This window comes from Macaca nemestrina, chromosome 1 (assembly GCF_043159975.1).
Source record: "Macaca nemestrina isolate mMacNem1 chromosome 1, mMacNem.hap1, whole genome shotgun sequence".
Lineage (NCBI taxonomy): Eukaryota > Metazoa > Chordata > Mammalia > Primates > Cercopithecidae > Macaca > Macaca nemestrina.
The window spans coordinates 228,211,296-228,231,954 of record NC_092125.1 but is presented as its reverse complement, the minus strand read 5'-3'; the positions used below and the strand labels follow the sequence as shown (position 1 = coordinate 228,231,954).

Here is a 20,659-nt window from a genome sequence, read left to right as displayed (position 1 = left end):
GCACAGCAGGCTTCTAGAAGGACAGGCTGCTTCTCACCTGTCTTTGTCCTTCTCAAACAAAAGAAAGAGTGGGAAAGAGTGGCAGGAACTACTCAAGTCTCTGCATTCGCTGACGGCAAATGCAAAGCTGGGATCGGGAGACCAGGAGCCCCAACCCAGGGGCAGCCACGATCTGCCAGTTTCACCCACCCTGAATCCATACTCTCTTCTGGTGGTTTTCCTTTAGGGAATCACCCTCCCAGCCCTTAACCATACAGTCAGGGGTGGACCCAACCCCGGTACCAAGAAGGGTGTGTGACCAAGACCAACTGTCCCCACCCCCATCCCCATCAGGGGTTACACGGTAAAGACAGGAGGACTCCCACTGGAACAACTGAGTCAATCAGGGCCTTTCTGTTGGGATTCCTAAGCCCAGGATTACCTGGGAGCTCCTGGGCTCACCGTGTGGAGAAGCTCTACCTGGAAAGAAGCCAACACTGAAGAAAGGAGAGCTTAAAGGGGAGGGGTAGGGGCATGGGAGAGAGAGATGAACAGATGGAGTCTTAATGGTATCCTTTGAGTGCCAGGATCCAGCCATGCCTAACATCAGCTCTACCTCTAGGCTTTTCTGACACATGAGCCAATACATTCTCTTTTGTTGAAGCTATTTTGAGTCAGGTTTCTATCCCTTGTATATTAAAGGGTTTTGGTTAATTCATTCACTCTACAAATATGTACTGAATGTTTTACTGTGGGCCAGGACTCATCAGGCAATGTACAGATGAATGAAACAGTCCCCACCGTGAGCTGCTTCAATGATAAAGACTCTCCAGTGTGGAGCAAATAAATGCACCAACTATCCGCACCTCTTTACCTTCCAGGCATAAGATGAGTCAGTTCCCAGTCCCCTTGTGACTTGGGAGGCCACGTGGCTACTTCTAACCAGGGAGAGGGAGAAGAGACATGTGCCGTTTCTGGGCCAGAGCCGTAACTGATGGTACAAGATCCGCCCAAGGCCTCCCTTTCCTGCTGGCGCAACCCAACAATATTCAAGACGGCGAACACCCTCTGGGACCAGGATGAGCGGAGCCACCACCAACTGCAATGCGCACACAGCGAGGGTGAGAAATAAACCTTTTTATTTTAAGCTACCGAGATCTGGAGATTATTTGTTACCATAGCAAATTCGACTAATACCCTCTAAGAACAGTGGCAGGGAAGGAAGGAATCAGACAATACACAAGGATATAAAATAAAAGGTGGTATCTGCAAAGGGCTGCAGGATGCTGAAAACAAAGCTCTGCCATGGACAAGAGCCCTCTGCAGGGCTTTACAGATGAGTACAGGTTTCCGTAAGAGAGGGCGAGGAAAGTTTAACACATGCCTTTTTAAATGCGGGAATATTGAAAGACATTTTCAAGTTGTAGGTAAAAAGGAAATAAAAATGGAACTCAACAATGTAGGAAACAACACTCCGAATCAAAACCTATGAAATGGGGAAAAGATGTACTTGGAAGAAAATTGCAGAATCTTAAATGATTTTATTACTAAACACGATGAGAAAATAAGCTAAGAATTCCACTTTTTCAAAGTGGGTGAAGTTAATAAAGATAAAATATAGAATTAAATTAAGATTAAAGAAAAATAAATAACTTAAAAACAAGAGAACCAATAAGTAAAAGTAACAGCTGATTCTTTGAAGAGACTAATGAAATATACAAACCTCTCATAAGCCTGACCGAAAAAGGAAGAGTCCTCCCAAGATAGAAAGCAAAGGAAGGAATCTAATCACAGGCACATACTGAATGTTTAAATTAGTTACAAACTTTATCCCAGCATCCTTGTAAATTAAAGGAAATTGGCCATTTGTTTTAGAGGATGTGTATCCCAAAAGTTAACACAAGATGAGGTGGAAAACATAAATAGATCAATAACCATGAAAAGAGATGTAATTGGTTGTCAAAAATCCCTTCAATGGTTTCAGAGAGTTTTATTAGACCTTCAAGAAACAGGTCTTGCCTTTTGTTTAAACTATTTTAAAGCCCAGAAAAAGATGGACAGCTTCCTCCTGATTATGACATGACAAGAAAAAGCTACAGATCAGGGGTCTGCAAACTATGTCCACAGGTTGATTCAGCTCACAATCTGTGTGTATCAATAAAGTTTTATTAGAACACAGCCATATTCATTCATTAACATACGACCTATATATACCAGCAGAGATGAGTAGCCGTGACGGAGACCATCTGGCCCACAAAGCCTAAAATATTTACTGTTTGGACTTTACAGAAAAAGTTTGCTGACCTCTTCTATAATTGGGCCTCGATTATAGAAACAGAAATCCCAAACACGAGTTAATCACATCAAGATGGACATAACTGTAAAAACTCCCCACAAGTCATTCTCTCTTTTTTAATACTTTTTTTGAACAGTTTTTTAGGTTCTCAGCAGTACTGAGCAAAAGGTACAGAGTGTTCCCACAGTGCCCTGTCCCCACACACAGCTCCCCTCACTAACATCCCACGGCAGACAGCATGTGATTCTTCTTGCTACCTAATGTTTTGGTAGTTTGTTGTCTGTTTTTACAGCTCCACTGGGACAGGAGCCTCACCAAGTACCTGACACATCACAGACTCTCCGCAAGTCTTTGCTGAATGGAGTGGGGGTAGGAGAAAAGGAGAACCACCTGAACAAGCCCTATCTGAGTCAACATGCCCTAAAGTGCTTGCAGAATGGCTAATATAAAATGGTAGAAGCGTAGCCAACACTGAGCTTTCTGGGCCCACCCAGAATCTACTTTCCTGGATGCAGTCAGGACCAGCTGTGTTTGTCTGTTTGTGGGGTTTTTTTTTGTTTTTGTTTTTTAGAGGCAAAGTCTGGCTCTGATGCCCAGGCTACAGTACAGTGATGTGATCATAGCTCACTGCAGCCTCAAACTCCTGGGTTCAAGCAATCCTCCTGCCTCAGCCTCCCGAGTAGCTGGGACTACAGGCACGTGCCACCACGTCCAGCTAATTTTTTGTATTTTTAGTAGAGATAGGGTTTCAACGTGTTAGCCAGGATGGTCTCAATCTCCTGACCTCGGTGATATACCCACCTCAGCCTCCCAAAGTGCTGGGATTACAGGGATGAGCCACTGTGCCCGGCCTTAAGTTTTTTGTAGAGTCAGGGTCTTACTATGTTGCCCAGGCTGGTCTCAAACTCTTGGCCTCAAGCCATCCTCCCACCTCAGCCTCCCAGCGTGCTGGGATTATAGGTGTGAGCCACTGCGCCCATCCAGGGATAGCTGTTTTTACCCATCAAAGACTCTGGGATCCAGAGCAGCTCCGTGGAGATGTGCTGCAGTTGCTCCTGCCCTGGTGGCCCCCTTCCTCCAGTAAGATTTTGGGCCTGTGTTAACTGAACCAGTAGTTGAAGGGGTACATACATGTGGTCGCTTCCCTCAATGCTGCCAACCAGAAGAACCACAATGGCAGTGGCAGGGGGACAATGTTAATAATCACCCAGCAATCGCTGGGCATCTGCTCCACGCCAGGCAGCCCCGAGCACCTAGACATATCTTTACTCATTTCATCCTTTCCATAATCCTTTGCTATCCTTTGCCCATTTTTCTTTTCTGTTGTTTATCTGCTTCTTATTGATTTGGAGGAGCTCTTTCTGTAATCTTTCTAATCTTCTCATCTTATTTCCTTCATTAATTTTTAATGGTCATATGTATTGCAAATATCTTTCGGTCTGAGGTCTGTCTTCTAACTTTGTTTACAGAGTCTTTTCTCACACACAAGTTTTATATTTTAATGTAATCTTATTTCTCAATCTTCTCTTTTTGGTTTCTGCTTTGTCTATCTTGCTTAAGAAGGCTTTCCTTGTAGGTCTCTAAGGACTTGCTTTATGAATCTGGGTGCTCCTGTATTGGGTGTATATATATTTAGGATAGTTAGCTCTTCTTGTTGAATTGGTCCCTTTACCAATATGTAATGGCCTTCTTTGTCTCTTTTGATCTTTGCTGGTTTAAAGTCTATTTTATCAGAGACTAGGATTGCAACCCCTGCTTTTTGTTTGTTTGTTTTCCATTTGCTTGGTAGATCTTCCTCCATCCCTTTATTTTGAGCCTATGTGTGTCTCTGCACATGAGATGGGTCATGCTACCTGACTTCAAACTATACTACAAGGCTACAGTAACCAAAACAGCATGGTACTGGTACCAAAACAGAGATATAGACCAATGGAACAGAATACAGCCCTCAGAAATAATACCACACATCTACAATCATCTGATCTTTGACAAACCTGACAAAAACAAGAAACGGGGAAAGGATTTCCTATTTAACAAATAGTGCTAGGAAAACTGGACTAGCCATATGTAGAAAGCTGAAACTGGATCCCTTCCTTACACCATATAATAAAATTAATTCAAGATGGATTAAAGACTTAAATGTTAGACCTAAAACCATAAAACCCCTAAAAGGGCCGGGCGCGGTGGCTCAAGCCTGTAATCCCAGCACTTTGGGAGGCCGAGACGGGCGAATCACGAGGTCAGGAGATCGAGACCATCCTGGCTAACATGGTGAAACCCCGTCTCTACTAAAAAATACAAAAAAAACTAGCCGGGCGAGGTGGTGGGTGCCTGTAGTCCCAGCTACTCGGGAGGCTGAGGCAGGAGAATGGCGTAAACCCGGGAGGCGGAGCTTGCAGTGAGCTGAGATCCGGCCACTGCACTCCAGCCTGGGCGACAGAGCGAGACTCTGTCTCAAAAAAAAAAAACCCCTAAAAGAAAACGTAGGCAATACCATTCAGGACATAGGCATGGGCAAGGACTTCATGTCTAAAACACCAAAAGCAATGGCAATAAAAGCCAAAATTGACAAATGGGACCTAATTAAACTACAGAGCTTCTGCACAGCAAAAGAAACTACCATCAGAGTGAACAGGCAACCTACAGAATGGGAGAAAATTTTTGCAATCTACCCAACTGACATAGGGCTAATGTCCAGAATCTACAAAGAACTTATATTTACAAGAAAAAATCAAACAACCCCATCAAAAAGTGGGCAAAGGATATGAACAGACACTTCTCAAAAGAAGACATTCATGCAGCCAACAGACACATGAAAAAATGCTCATCATCACTGGTCGTCAGAGAAATGCAAATCAAAACCACAATGAGATACCATCTCACACCAGTTAGAATGGCGATCATTAAAAAGTCAGGAAACAACAGATGCTGGAGAGGATGTGGAGAAATAGGACACTTTTACACTGTTGGTGGGACTGTAAACTAGTTCAACCACTGTGGAAGACAGTGTGGCAATTCCTCAAGGATCTAGAACTAGAAATACCATTTGACCCAGCCATCCCATTACTGGGTATATAACCAAAGGATTATAAATCATGCTGCTATAAAGACACATGCACATGTATGTTTATTGCAGCACTATTCACAATAGCAAAAACTTTGAACCAACCCAAATGTCCATCAATGATAGACTGGATTAAGAAAATGTGGCACATATACACCATGGAATACTATGCAGCCATAAAAAAGGATGAGTTCATGTCCTTTGTAGGGACATGGATGAAGCTAGAAACCATCATTCTCAGCAAACTATCACAAGGACAGAAAACCAAACACCGCATGTTCTCACTCATAGGTGGGAATTGAACAATGAGAACACTTAGACACAGGATGGTGAACATCACACACCGGGGCCTGTTGTGGGGTTGGGGGAGCAGGAAGGGATAGCATTAGGAGATATACCTAATGTAAATGATGAGTTAATGGGTGCAGCACACCAACATGGCACATGTATACATACATAACAAACCTGCACATTGTGCACATATACCCTAGAACTTAAAGTATAATAATATAATAAAAATGGAACCATAAAAAGAAAAAAGAGGCCTTCCTAACCCAAAGGCCATAAAAATATTCTCCAATGTCTTTTTCTAAAATTTCTCAAGTTTGTTTTTCATACTTTAAGTATTTAATCCATCCCATTTTACAGCTGAGGAAACAGGGACAGAGATATTAAGTAACTGCTCTGATATTCAATTAGGAAGTATGCATTCATAAGCAATACATGCAATTGTTTTGAAAGTTAAATGCTACCACATTGTTCATTTCCTTTCAGTACGTGTGTTCTTTCAACATGCCTTTGTGAAAGTTTACCCACCATGATACGCATAGATCTATTATCATTCATTTAACTGACACACAGCATTTCACTGTCCAAATAAGTCAGTTTTTCCATTCACTGACTGGGAAGCCGGCAGACTGTTTTCAAATTTTAACTTAGAAGCTGCTGTGAAGCTGAGCCCACCCATGTCTCCTTGTACATATGAACTGGTAGTTCTCTCTAACAGGCGTCTGGAAATGGCATTTCTGAGTTGTAGGATATTAACTAAATCTTATAAAATCACTCTTCAAAGTGGCTGTACACATGACATTCTTCCCACAGTGTTAAGAGTTCCGCTTTAACCACATCCTCATGAACCTTGGCACTATTAGACAGCTAGATTTCTCCAATATGAGGGGAATAAAATGGTTTCTCATTTTATTTTGCGTTTCTCAGATCACCAGCAATACTGAGCACTTTTTCATACGCTTATGGTTATTCGTTATTCTGGCTTCTTCTCTATAAATCCCCTCTTCATATGACGACAACGTTAACGATTGCCCAGCAATTGCTGAGCATTGTCCATTTTTCTTTCCTGTTGTCTATTTCTTATTGATTTGGAGGACCGCTTTCTATAATCTATCTTCTTTCTAATCTCCTAATTCTAACATTTCTGAAGTTCTGGTTTTTAGGCCATCAGGAATTTATTATTGTACCTGACATGAAATTAGGATTGAATTTTATATTTTCCATGTGGGCAAGAGATCACACCACGCCATTTACTGACTGGTACTCCTCGCGGTAAGCAGAGTAACTGCTGCCACCCCAGAGATACCCATGTCCTAATCTCAGAACCTACACCTGTGTTCAATGCCAAGGGGCTAAGTTGACCTGAGACGGGGGGGTTGACCCTGGGTTATCCAGAAGGGTCCAATGTACTCACAAGTCTTTGTAAGTGAAAGGCAGGGAGGCAGGAGGGTCAGAGTTCAGTGGGACTGGAAGGTGCTGCACGGCTGCCTTTGAAGATGGAAGAAGGAGCCAAGGGACACAGGTGGCCTCCTGGAAAATGCGAGGAAATGGATTTTCCCCTGGAGCCTCCAGAGAAGGAGCACAGCCCCACTGAGCCCTCAATTTTTAAGACTGCAGAACCCACTTTAGACTTCTGACCTCCAGAATTTTAGGATAATAAGCTCCTGTTGCAATGTCACTAATTTGTTGTAGCAGCCATCAGAAACTACTACATTCCTTCTTTGCAAGTTGTCACATATCACGCCTTATATTTTGTCCCATTATCTATTTATCTCCCTCTGTATCAATGCTATACTTGTTCTAGAAATTAGAACATTACGGTAAGCCTGAAAACTAAGAAAGGTGAAGCCTCCCTCCCTCTTCAAAATTGTCTTGACTATTCTTGACTATGTATTTTTTTTAATTAAAAAATAACCCCAGCATTTTGGGAGGCCAAGGCGGGAGGACTGCTTGAGGCCAGGAGTTCAAGACCAGCCTGTACAACATAGCAAGACCTTATCTCTACAAAACAAAAAACTGAGCAGGGCATGGTGGCACTGCCTGTAGTCCCGGCTACTCGGGAGGCTGAGGCAGGTGGATTGCTTGAGCTCAGGAGTTCAAGGCTACAGTAAGCTGTGATTATGTCATGCACTCCAGCCAGAGCAACGAAGTGAGAATTTATCTCTAAACACAAAACAAAACAAAAACCCTGGAATATATCCTAAAAGAAAATAAATGCAGCTCATGGGAGAAAGACACACCAGGCGGAGAGCATGAGCCAAGACTCAAAAGTCCGGAAAACAGCAGCATGGTGAGTGAATCACAAGTAGCACACGCAGCTAGGAAACGCTTCCAAACCCCTGGATGATCGGTCCTGGTGGGGATGATTTCAGCAGCCAAGAAACCACTAACAACAGTCCAGGACTTCTACTGCTGGCCAAGAAGAGTAACAGCGATCAGACTGACCCTCCCATCTAAAATACATTTTCTTTTAAACACAAAATACGTAAAACAGTGGTTTTCAAGACAGCGGACTTCAGGCAACAAAAGAGAGTGATCCCGAGGGCTGGGAAACAGAAGAGGGAAGGCCTACCCTGCCCCCAGCTCACTGTGTTCAGTGAGGTTGCACCAGACAGGATGAGTAGCACACAGAGAGAACGCCAGCCATGTACAGAGGGTCCCACCCTAGCATTCAGTAGAGTGCAGATCAGGAAACTTCCTAAGGCCAAAAGAGAAAGAACCACCAGAGAGGATTACAGGGAACAGGGCCTGGTCTTCACAGGGCAGGCAGACATAGTGCTGTTCCCTCCAGCCATGTGGTAATCCTCATTCTTCATGGGACACCAGGCAGACCCCTCGGAGGGCACCTGTCATCTCAGTGAGAAATAATCAGCCCTAGACGAAATGCTGATCTGATCTCACCTAACAAATCTTAAAAGCAAGACCCAAAAGGATCTAACAATTTTCAAAGCTTAAGAATATTTATCAGATACAAAAATATTCAGTATCCAATATGAGAAAATTCTCAATATCTGGAGTCCATCAAAAGCTATCAGACATCCAAAGAGGCAGGAAAACAGAACTCAATCAGGAAAGCCTATCAATCAAAACTGATCCTGAACTGACAAAGATATCAGAATTAGCAAACCAGGATATTAAAGTAGTTATAACTGTACTTCTTAAGTTCAAAAAGCCAGAGGAAACATTGAACATGTTAAGTCAACACACGGAAGATATAAAACAAGCCCAGACAGAACTTCTAGAGATTAAAACTATAATATCTGAGATGAAAAGTATACTGAATGGGATAAATGGCAGATCAAACACTCCAGAAGAAAAGAACTTGAAGTGAACTTGAAGATATGGCAATAGAAATTATCTAAAATGAAACACGCAGCGAAAGAAGGTTATAAATAAAAGTGAACAGAGTATCAGCGAGCTGTGAGACAACTTCTGGCAGCCTGATAAACTTGTAATTGGGGCCTCTGAATGAGAGGATGAGAGAGAAAGACAGAAGAAATATGTGAAGAAATAATGACCACAATTTTTCCAAATGTGATGAAAACTATAAATCTAGAGATCTAAGAAGCTCAAGGAACCCCAGCAAAAAAATCAGTTTAAGAACCATTCTGGGCAAGCAGAGGCAGTGGCAGACTGGTTTTTAAATCTCCTCCAAATGCCTTACGAAATCAGGGCAACCAGGGAAGTAAAACCAAAGCCCACAGACGGCGTCCACGATTGATCCAGCCCAAAAGCCCGACAACAGGATCAGCCCATCAGAGTTTATAATTAATTTGATTAGAAGGTCTTCAAAACATAACTAGCTGCTCTTTTCCAGTGCCGTAACTATATCTTTATTTACTTATTTATTTTTGAGACAAGGTCTCGCTCTTTTGCCCAGGCTGGAGTGCACTGGCGTAATCACAGCTCACTGCAGCCTCAATCTCCTGGGCTCAACCAATCCTCCTGCCTCAGCCTCCTGAGTAGTGGGGACTAAAGGTGCACACCACCGTGCATAGCTAATTTGTTTTATTTTTAGTAGAGATGGGGTCTTGCTATGTTGCCCAGGCTGGTCTTGAACTCCTGAGTTCGAGTGATCCTCCTGCCTCAGCCTTCTAAAGTGCTAGGATTACAGGCATGAGCCACCATGCCTGGCCTGTATCATAATTTAAACACATGAAAATTTCTTTCCAGAGAAGGTAGCCATATTTTTCCTGAAAGCTAGCTCTACAGGTTCATTCTCTGTTTAGGCATTTCTACAGACATGGGCAAACTATGTTTATTATGTATTACTACTGTACTTCTAAGTAACTTAATCAAAAATCAGAGTACAGAGTAGATCCATGGGTTCTGCATCCATGAAACTAGCCTTGGATTGAAAATATTTTTTAAAAAATGGATGGTGGTATCTGCACTGAACACGTACAGACTCTTTTTTTCTTGTCATTATTCCCTAAACAGTACCACAACGATTTACATAGCATTTGCACTGTATTAGGTATTGTAAGTAGCCTAAAGATGATTTAAAGTACACGGGAGGATGTGCGTAGATTACAGCAAATACTACCATTTTATATAAGGGACTTGAGCATCTGGAACCAGTCCCCCATGGATACCGAGGGATAACTCTAATCATGTTTACACTTAGTTACAAAATATACCCAATTTATAATCTAAGGTCCTCTGTTTTTCATAATTATGTTTCTTAAAGGTTGATAGGTATTTTATTTTTAAAATATAACTATGTCAAAGAGTGTACATCAAAGAAGGAAAGATACCAGATGTAAGCAAGAAGCAAATAATGGGTTGCTTTTTTTTTTTTGAGACGGAGTCTCGCTCTGTCGCCCAGGCTGGAGTGCAGTGGCACAATCTCAGCTCACTGCAAGCTCCGCCTCCCGGGTTCACGCCATTCTCCTGCCTTAGCCTCCTAAGCAGCTGGGACTACAGGCGCCCGCCACTAAGCCCAGCTAATTTTTTGTATTTTTAGTAGAGACGGGGTTTCACCGTGTTAGCCAGGATGGTCTCGATCTCCTGACCTCGTGATCCACCCGCCTTGGCCTCCCAAAGTGCTGGGATTAGAGGCGTGAGCCACCGTGCCCGGCTGGGAATGGGTTGCTTTAAATGACCCTGTATTATGACCCTCTGTTTAGTTTTTTGAAATTGTGTGTCCTATGCCTTGAATGCACTCAACTTTATCAAATGAAATTGGAAATTCATTCTACACCGACTCTGACAGGAAAAGCCTGCATGCCACCCACCACCACAAGGGATTCCAGTATAAGGGATACTGTGCATTTCAGTGCCATTTATATAAGATGGGATTATTAATGTACACACTGGTGGTAAACAGAAATCCTGAGAACAAGCTGGTAGGCACAAAACTCAAATACTGAAAAAACAAAAACATTAAAACCATCAAATGCATCACCTCTCTGAAAAACAGGAAAATACTCAACGATGCAGTTTGTCCCAGAGAAATCAACTATTAAGTTTTGGTACCAGAATATTCCCAGATAGCTCAGAAAATCCCAAAAGACCATGTTTATTATGTATTACTATTGTACTTTTAAGTAACTTAAAAATCAGAGTACAGAGTAGATCCCTGGTTTCTCCATCTATGAATTCAACCAGACTTGGGCTGAAAACATTTTTTTTTAAATGGATGGTTGTGTCTGCACTGAACACGTACAGACTCTTTTTTCTTGTCATTATTCTCTAAACAGTACAATTTACATAGCATTTGCACTGTATCAGGTATCTCCGAAAGTCATCGACTTAATCAAATTCACCAACTTAGAAATGCTTCCACCAATTGTTAAAATCAAATTCGACAAGATCAGTTCCCATAAATTAGAGTCTCAATCCACGAAGAAAACCCCTCCTGAGTGACAGAAGCACCAGCAGCTTTGCACCAGGACTCGGGGCCACAGCCGAGCACAGAAAGCAGGTCCTCCCTCGACACCTGGGCGTCACCAGCTGGAGCCCTGAGGAGCACAAAGCTCCCTCCACAGGCTTGCACGTGTGTTCATTCCCTATCTTGCCATCTGGAACGGGCAGAAAGAAGGAAGTCATCACCTGCGACTAGGGATCCCAGAACTTTCAGTGGCGAGAACTCCTGACGCCTAGAGCCAAGGCCCCATACTCATTCAGGTGGACTACGCCAACACTCCCTCATACCCTCCGCCCCTCACTTCACTAAAGGTGGAATTCTCAACCAGGACATGGGTCTAAACAAAGAGGCTCTGAGCACAGGGTACTGCCTCAGCAGAAGCAGCCAGGCTGACAGCCAACAAGAACTCTTTAACCTCCTAACCATGTGGACTTGCTGCCACCACAGGGCCAGGGCTCTACCTCTGCTGGCAGCCCTTGCTGCTTGCAGACACTTGTGACTCCCTTTCTTAAAGCCACAGACTCAGATCACAGACTCCGAACTTTCGGGCAGGGCTTCAAGGTGAGTAGACAGAGGGCTACTTTAACCATGCAAACTCAAGGTGGCAGTCCTTGGCTCTCGATCACCCTCTAATTCTGGGGTCCCACATTTGCAGGGCACCCACATTTGCAGGGCACCCATGTGACGTGTCCTTTTACATGCTTAATTGGGGAGCTGTCAAGTAACTGAGCTGACTCTGGGCTGAAGCACAAGTAATAAGCTTCTGGGCCACACTTCAACACTGTCCAATTCTACACCTTGGTATTAAGCAAAAACCCAACAGATTCAATCAATGCCATCTATGGCGATTATCTTACAAATGTGATGATTATCGTACCGGACTAAGTATGCTTCCCCAGGAACAGACGGAAGTACTGCCTGCCGTGTGCCTGGCAAGTCAGCTCTCTGGAAACACTTACTGGAAGGGGACATGGGTGGTTTCCTGGCAGGCTGCCGCTCCGCCTTGGGGCCGCTGACAGGCTCCGCGGGTGCATCCAGGTGTTCTTCTGAGCCCAGTGAGAACTGGAACCGGACTGTACCCGACTCCACCTGCTTCACCTGCAATGGACCAAAACAGCAGTGATGGCCACTCCCTTCATCAGCACACCTGTCAGAACCATCCAACCAGGAACAGCAGGCTCTGCCCTAAAACAAAGTCTACGTGAAATCAGAGGTTTCTGACACCACATGTTCTTAGATTATAATCAAGTAGTTTGAGCAAAAAGCAATTGGCGTGGCACTAAAGGCCCTGCAGACCACACAATCATGGAATGACCCTTACCCAAGCAGAAATCGCAATCTCTCTCTCCACTTGTGAATGTTTCCATTGACCTATGTGAAACTGACATCTTTATTCTGGGTATGGCTCTGCGGGTTTTGGCACACACACACAGATTCACATAACCAGCACCACACTCAGGGTGCAGGCCAGCCCCATTCCCCCAGGGTGCTCCCTTGCCCTGCCCCTCTGCAGCCACACCTGGCTCCTGCCTAACCCGGGCAATCTATGACTGCTTCCCCAGCACTGTCATTTGGTCTTTTCGAGAATGTCAAAAAAATGTCCGACACATGAAATCACGTAAAGTATAACTTTTGAGACCAGCTTCTTTCATTTAGTGTAAGATTGATGAGATTCATCCAAGTTGTTGCATATACATCAGACTGTTTCTTTTTTATTACTGAGTGATATTCTATTGTACGGATGTATCAGTTTATTTATCCATTCACTCACAAACATTTGGGTTGTTTCTGGTTTGGGTGATTATAAACAGAGCTGCTACAAACACATGTGTTTGTGTGAATACAGGTTTCATTTCTCCAAGAGTAGGACTGCTGGGTCATATGGTATATTTAATTTCATAAAGCACTTCCAAACTTTATTTCTGGACTCTCTAGTCTGTTCCATTAATCTAATCCCTTGACAGTAATTAGTGTAGCTCTACAGTGTTTAAACTGTGAACTGTGTAGTCTGATTCCTCCAACTTTACTGTTTTTTTTTTTTTTTTAACTATTTTGACTCTTCTAATTCCTTTACCTTTTCATATAAATTTCAGAATCTGCTTGTCTATAATTCCAAAAAAATCCTGCTGGGATTTTGATTGAAAACTGCATAAAATCCCTAGATCAACCTTGGGCAGAACTGACAGCTTTACTATGTTGAGTTTTCCAAGACATAAACATGTTACATCTCTCCAATTATTTAGGTCTTCTTTGATTTCACCTAAGAATAACCACAGTGACAACTAGCAAAAAGACAGTTTTATTGTTTTCAGCATACAGATCCCGTATCTATTTTGTCAGATTTCATGGAGGGCAGGCTTTGTAAATAATACTGTTTCTGCATTTTGCTTTCAATTTTTCAGTGCTAGTATACAGAAATAGGACTGATTTTTCATGTTGACTTCCTGTGTTATCCTGCAACCTCACTAAACCCACTTACTCATTCCAAAAGGACTTTTTTGTAGATTCCTCAGAATCTTTGACATGGACGATCATGTTTTCTGCAAATAAGGACAGTTTTGTTTCTTCCTTCTAATGTGTATGTCTTTTGTTTTCTTGACTTACAGCACTGACTACAACTTCCAATGCAATACTGAACATGACGTTGAATGCTAACAGTGGACATCCTTTACTTGTTCCTAATCTTAGGGGGAAAGCAATCAGTCTTTCACCATTAAGTATGATGTTAGCTAAAGAGTTTTTGTAGATACCACTGATCACGCTGAGGAAGTTTTCTTTTATTACTGATTTGCTCAGTTTTTATCATAAACTGATGCTGAATATTGTCGAACGCTTTTTCAATATCAATTGCCAGGATCATATAGTTTTCCTTCTTTAAGCTGTTACTATAATGAATTACATTTATTGATTTCCAAATAGAAAACAGACTTGCATTCTTGGGATAAAGCTCCACTTGGTTATAGTGTATTATTCTTTTTCCGTATCCCTGGACTCAATCTGCTAATATTTTGTTATTTTGCACCTATGTTTATGAAGGATATGGGTCCACGGTTCTGTTTTCTTATTACTATCTTTTTCTGGTTTTGATATCAGGGTAATGCTGGCTTCATTTCATGAGTTGGGAATTGCTCCCATCTTTTCTGTTTTCTGAAATAGATCGTATAAAAGCAGCATTATTTCTTCTTCACATGTTTAGTAGAATTCATAGGCCTGAATATTTCTTTTTCAAAAGTTTTTAAACTATGAATTCAATTTATATATTAGTTATAGGACCACTCAAGTCATCTACTTCATCTTGGCTGAGTTTTGGCAGTGTAGCGTTTAATATTCATTCCTCAATTTGACCTAAATTGTCAAAATTTATGTGCAGAGAATTGTTCATAGTATTCCCTTATCCTTTTAACACCTGTGAGTCTGTACTGATATTCCTTCTTTGATTCCTAATATTAGTAATTTGTGTCCTCCCTTCTTTCTCTTTCAGTCTTGCTAGAAGTTCATCAATTTTACTGACATTTTCAAACAGGTTTTTGTTTCATTGGGTTTTTGCTATTTTTTAATTTTTAATCTATTATTTTTGTTTTCAATTTTATTAGTTTCTGCTGTTACTGACTTCTGAATTGCTTTGGGTTTATTTTACTCTTCTTTTTCTAGTTTCTAAAGACAAAGATTAGATCGCTGAATTAAGATCTTTTTTCTGTTTTAATACAAGCCCCTAACGCTAAGCATATTTGAGCTGCATCCTACAAATTTTGATATGTTGTATTTCCATATTTGTTAAGTTCACAGTATCTTCTATTTTCCCTGGAGGCTTACTCTTTAATTTATGGATTTTTACATACTGTTTAATTTCCAAATGGTTGAAAATTTTTATTATCTTTGTTATTGATTTCTAGTTCAATTCCATTATAATCTGAGAACACATCTTGTATAATCTCAACTCTCTTAAAACTGAAGTTTGTTTTATGACCAAGGATATTGTCTATCTTGATGAATGCTCTATGTGCACTTGTAAACAGCGTGTATCTGCTGTTGTTGGGGAGAGTGCTCCATCAATATCATTCCGATCCAGTTGGTCGATGGTGATGTTCAGTCCTTCTGTATCATTGCTGATTGTCTAGCTAGTTGTTCTCTGTTTACTTAGAGAGGATGTTGAAGTCTCTATAATTGTGGATTTGTCCATTTCTCCTTTCAGTTCAATCAGTTTTTGCTTCGTGTATTTTGAAGCTCTATGTTAGATGCGAGCAATTTTAGGATTGTTATGTCTTGGCAACTGACCCTTTCATCATGTGTACTCTCTCTTAATTCCTGGAAATTTCCCCTATTCTGAAGTCTAGTTTGTCTGATAGTGTCTGATAGTAATATAGCCACTCCAGCTTTCTTTAATTAGTATTTGAACAGAATATTTTCCATTCTTTTAATTTACATTATATTTATTTAAAGTATATTTCTTATAGACAGTATATAGTTGGGCTTTGTCTTTCATTAAGCCTGATAATATCTCTTAAACTGGTGTGTTTATACTATTTACACGTAATGTAATTACAGGCATACCTCAAAGATACTGCAAGTTCAGTTCCAAACCACTACAATAAAGCAAGTCACTTGAATTGTTTGGTTTCCCAGTAGATTTTAAAGTTATATTTACACTATACTGTAGTCAATAAGTGTGTAATAGCATTATGTCTTAAAAAAAAAAAAAAGTACTGTACCTACCTTAATTTAAAAATACTTTGTTGCTGGCCGGGTACAGTGACTCACGTCTGCAATCCCAGTACTTTGAGAGGCACGCAGATCACCTAAGGTCAGGAGTGCAAGACCAGCCTGGCCAACATGATGAAACCCCATCTCTACTAAAAATATAAAAATTAGCCAGGTGTGGTGGCGGGCACCTGTAATCCCAGCTACTTGGGAGGCTGAGCCAGAAGAATCGCTTGAACCCAGGAGACGGAGATTGCAGTGAGCTGAGACTGCGCCACTTCACTCCAAATGGTTGGGTTACAGAGTAGGACTTAAAAAAAAAAAGCCACTTTCTTGCTAAAAAATGCTAACCATTGTGCCATTATAGGTATGGTGACTCACGCCTATAATCCCAACACTTTGGGAGGCCAAGGTGGGAGGATCCCTTGAACCCAGGAGCTCAAGATCATCCTGGGCAACACAGCAAGACCTCAACTCTACAAAAATTAAAACATTAGTCAGGCATGGTGGCACATGCCTGTAGTCCTAGCTACTCAGGATGCTGAGGTGTGAGGATCGCTTGAGCCTAGGAGTTCAAGGCTGCAGTGAACTATGATGATGACACTGCACTCCAGCCAGGGCAACAGCGTAAGACCTTGTCTCAAAAAAAAAACAAAAAACAAAAAACACTAAGGATCATCTGAGCCTTCCAGAACATTGTAATCTTTTTGCCGGTGGAGGGTTGTGCCTTGATATTGATGGCTGCTGCCTAATCAGAGTAGTGGTTGCCGAAGGTTGGGGTGGCTGCAGCACTTTCATAAAATAAGACAACAATACAAGTTTGCTCCATCAATTGACTTTTCATGTCATAAAAGAGTTCCCTGTATCATGTGATGCTATCTGACAGCATTTTACCTTAGGCAGAACTTTCAAAATCATAGTCAATCTTCTCAAACCTTGCCATTGCTTTATCAACTAAGTTTAGGTAATATTCTAAATATTGTATCTATGTACCTTTAAAATCTCTCCAAACACTGTGTTTAGTTTTGGTTTGGTTTGGTTTTGAGACAGAGTCTTGCTCTGTTGCCCAGGCTGGAGTGTAATGACGCCATCTCAACTCACTGCAACCTCTGCCTCCCGGGTTCAAGTGATTCTCCTGCCTCAGCCTCCCGAGTAGCTGGGATTACAGGCATGTGCCACCACATCTGGCTAATTTTAGTATTTTTAGTAGAGACGGGGTTTCACCATGTTGGCCAGGCTGGTCTTAAACTCCTGACCTCAGGTGATCCGCCCACCTCAGCCTCCCAAAGTGCTGGGATTACAAGCGTGAGCCACCACGCCCAGCCACAGTGTTATAATTTTTGCTACAACCATCCAACATATTTTAAAGAAGAAGAGAAGAACATTATATTTACCATTTCTGTTGTTTTTTCTTCATTCTTGATGTTCCAAATTTCTATCTGGTATCATTTCCCCTCTGTCTGACGATTCTTTTAGCAATTCTTTAAGCAAATTATCTGCTACCAAGGAATCCTCTTACTTTCAGTTCATCTGAGAATGTCCTCATTTCACACCTTTGTTCTGTTTTTGTTGTTGTTGTTGTTGTTTGTTTGTTTGTTTGTTTTACTGGACATAGAATTCTGAGTTCCAAGGTCTTTCTGTTAGTACTTTTAAAATGTCCCACTTTCCTTCTGGTCAGAGTGGTTTCTGATGAGGAATCAACAGTCACTCAAATTATTATTTCTCTGTAATGCATCATTTTTCTATAGCTGTTTTTAAGAATCTTCTTCGTCTTTAGTTTTCAGCAGTTTGCATATGATTTATCTGAGTGTAATTTCCTCACATTTATTCCTGGGATTCACTGAACTTGGATCTGCAGATTTATGTTTTTTGCCAAATTGGGGAAGTTTTCAGCCAATATTTTTTCAAGTACTTTTTTCTATACCATAGTCTCCTCTACCAGGACTGGGTGCTAGCCTTTTTGGTAGGGACCTGCAGGTCAACGCTGAGGCTTTGCCCCTTGTCTTCCAATCATTTTCTTCTCTATTGCTCAGGGTGAATAAATTTCTATTGGTTTATCTTCAAGTTCACTTACTCTTTTGCCATCTCCATTCTGCTGTTAGGCCATCTAGTAGTTTTTTATTTTGGTTATTTTGTTTTTCAGTTCTAAAATTTTCATGTGATTGTTCTTTCTATCTTCCATCTCTTCACTGAGACAGCCTACCTTCCCATTTATTTCCAGAGTGTTTGCTCTTTTTTACTAGAGCATCTTTATTATGGCTGATTTAAATTCTCTGTCTGATAATGCTAACATTTGGGCCACCTCAGTATTGGTGTCTGTTAAACGTCTTTTCTCTACAAGCTGTATTTTCCAGGTTCTTTGTATGACAATTAATTTTAGAGCATGTCATAGACACTTTGAACATTATATTATAGTCTCATTTAAATCCTGTGAAGAATGCTGGTATTTTTATTTAGGTAGGAATTGACCCCGTTGAGTTCAGGACACAGTTTCTGACCAGCATCCTGTAAGCTGTGGTTTCAATGTCAGTTTCATTTTCAAAACCTGTGCAGTTCTTCAGATCTCTCCCGCATGTGGCTCCACCCAGCAGGCAGCTCTGGGACTGGGAAGCAGTCAGCCCCACAGTCTCAAAGTCTTTGGTATGCCATTCAGGGTCAGACCCACATATGTGCAGCTTCCGGGTGAACCCAGGGTTTTGTAAACAACCTTACAGGGCCGCTTCCCCAGTTCCTCCCTCAGTGATCTCTCTCGTATCTTCCAGTAGAGCCCCCTTTTCAATCCTCCAACCAGCTCTGCTGCCCCCTGAAACAGTGCCTGAATCCAAGGCCAAGCAGTAGGAAGACAGAGTGCTTTAAAGTTGGGCAGAAATGTATAAAGGAGCTAAAATTTTCATCTGTCATTATGAGAATTCAGTATATAATGTCTAAAATTGTAAATTAAGAAATAGCAGTAGAAGCCTATTATCTAGAAAACAAAGGTAAAGACCATAAGTCACAGCTAAGAGTTGAAAGTGGCTGCCTTTGGAGATATCAATTTAAAAAAAAAAAAAAAAAAGAGGGAGACAATTATTTCCTCAAGGGAAAAGGGCAGCAGTTGTTTAAGAAAGTAAATAATCATGATGATATATGACTTCATTTCATAGTCAATAATGGTGAAATAAGCACAACAACATAAACTAAAATCTAGCTACCCCAAAGTTATGGGCTTTGAATTCTATTTCTGTTTTTCTTTGATTAACATCTGCCACTCCCACTCAACAGTCATGGGATCAGGGATGTTTTTTCTTAGAATATATGTAGGTACTCAATAAAAGTTCACTGAGTGATGAATGACTGAATGAGATAAAGAAGAGGCTGGTGCAGTGGCAGAGATAGGCACACCTAGGTTTCCGAGTGACCTGACTTGAGAGCGGCTGGCACCACTACGCAGGAAATACAGGCAGAAGCAGAGGAGTGCCTTCGCAGGGCAGGAAAGTGAGTCAAGTTTGTGACCAAGGTTAGTTCACTGCTTCGGTTAATTATATCACTTTAGAGTAGTGGCCCTCAACCCGGGGCAATTTTACCCCCCAGGAAACATCTGGCACTGTCTGTGGACTTTCAGGGCTCTCACAACTGGGGGGATGCTGCTGGCACCCAGGGAACAGAGGCCGGGAATGCTGCTCAACATCCTCTAGTGCACAGGACGGCCTCACACCAAGAATTATCTGGCCCAAATGTCAACAGAGCTGAGGTCAAAAACTCCTGATTTGGAAGTGGTACTCCTTGTGGAAAATGGCAGAACTTGATACATTTGTATCCTTAAGATAGTAAACCTTCAAAACATTCATGCTCCAATATAGTTTACAGGCTTAAAAATTAAGGGCAATATGGTGGCATGATAGACCTAAAAGTAAACAGAAGAAATATTTATTTGTATACCTATCCAACGGGGAGGAGAGGGGAGGGAAGAGGAGAGAGGAGAGAGAAGAGAGGAGACAAGGAGAGACGGGAGGACACGGGAGTGGCGGGCAGGGGAAGACCGTAATGGTTTCAGGATTTCTAGCAGCAATTTTATAATAAGGGCTCAAACCAAACCATGTAGGAGTGCAGCAAAATATGGTCCCATCAGGAGAGACGTTCCTTATAGGAAGAAAAGCTGCACAATCAGCTGTTCCCTTATTCAGGTCCCCCAAGCATTATCCAAATCATCAATAACAACACTGAACGCATTATCTGTCACTGGAGTCAGCACAGAGGTGACAAACTGAAATGACATGCACAGTCCTTTTACCTTAGAAAAATGAGGCACCTGAGTACTAAAAAGCTCCTGCTTGCACTGCTGAAATGGACATGTTTTAGAATGTGAGGGAAGACCACACAGTGCACCCAAGCAGAAACTGCCACGCCTCAGACAGCCCAATTGACTCCAGCATCTGCCAGAGCAGGGTTTCACACTGTGTCTGTGGTGCCCTGGGTCACCACTAAC

General features: G+C 41.8%; 1 protein-coding gene across 32 annotated transcripts in view; it reads right to left on the bottom strand.

The window, feature by feature from the left end:
• Nucleotides 1-20,659, bottom strand: part of LOC105479695 (nephrocystin 4) — a 137,224-nt gene that overhangs the window by 54,143 nt on the left and 62,422 nt on the right. For 28 of the 32 annotated variants that reach the window (XR_011606357.1, XR_003017687.2, XR_003017685.2 and 25 more), the window contains one exon: nt 12,456-12,594. Coding sequence is in view for 28 of the 32 variants with exons in the window: in XM_011737870.3 (XP_011736172.2) it covers nt 12,456-12,594 (139 nt within the window). In the remaining 4 variants the exon portion in view is untranslated. Of the gene's footprint in view, nt 1-7,041; nt 7,158-12,455; nt 12,595-16,209; nt 16,328-17,588; nt 20,008-20,659 lie in introns of those variants that run through there. The other 4 variants (XM_071067415.1, XM_071067411.1, XM_071067404.1 and 1 more) reach the window with 4 other exon arrangements.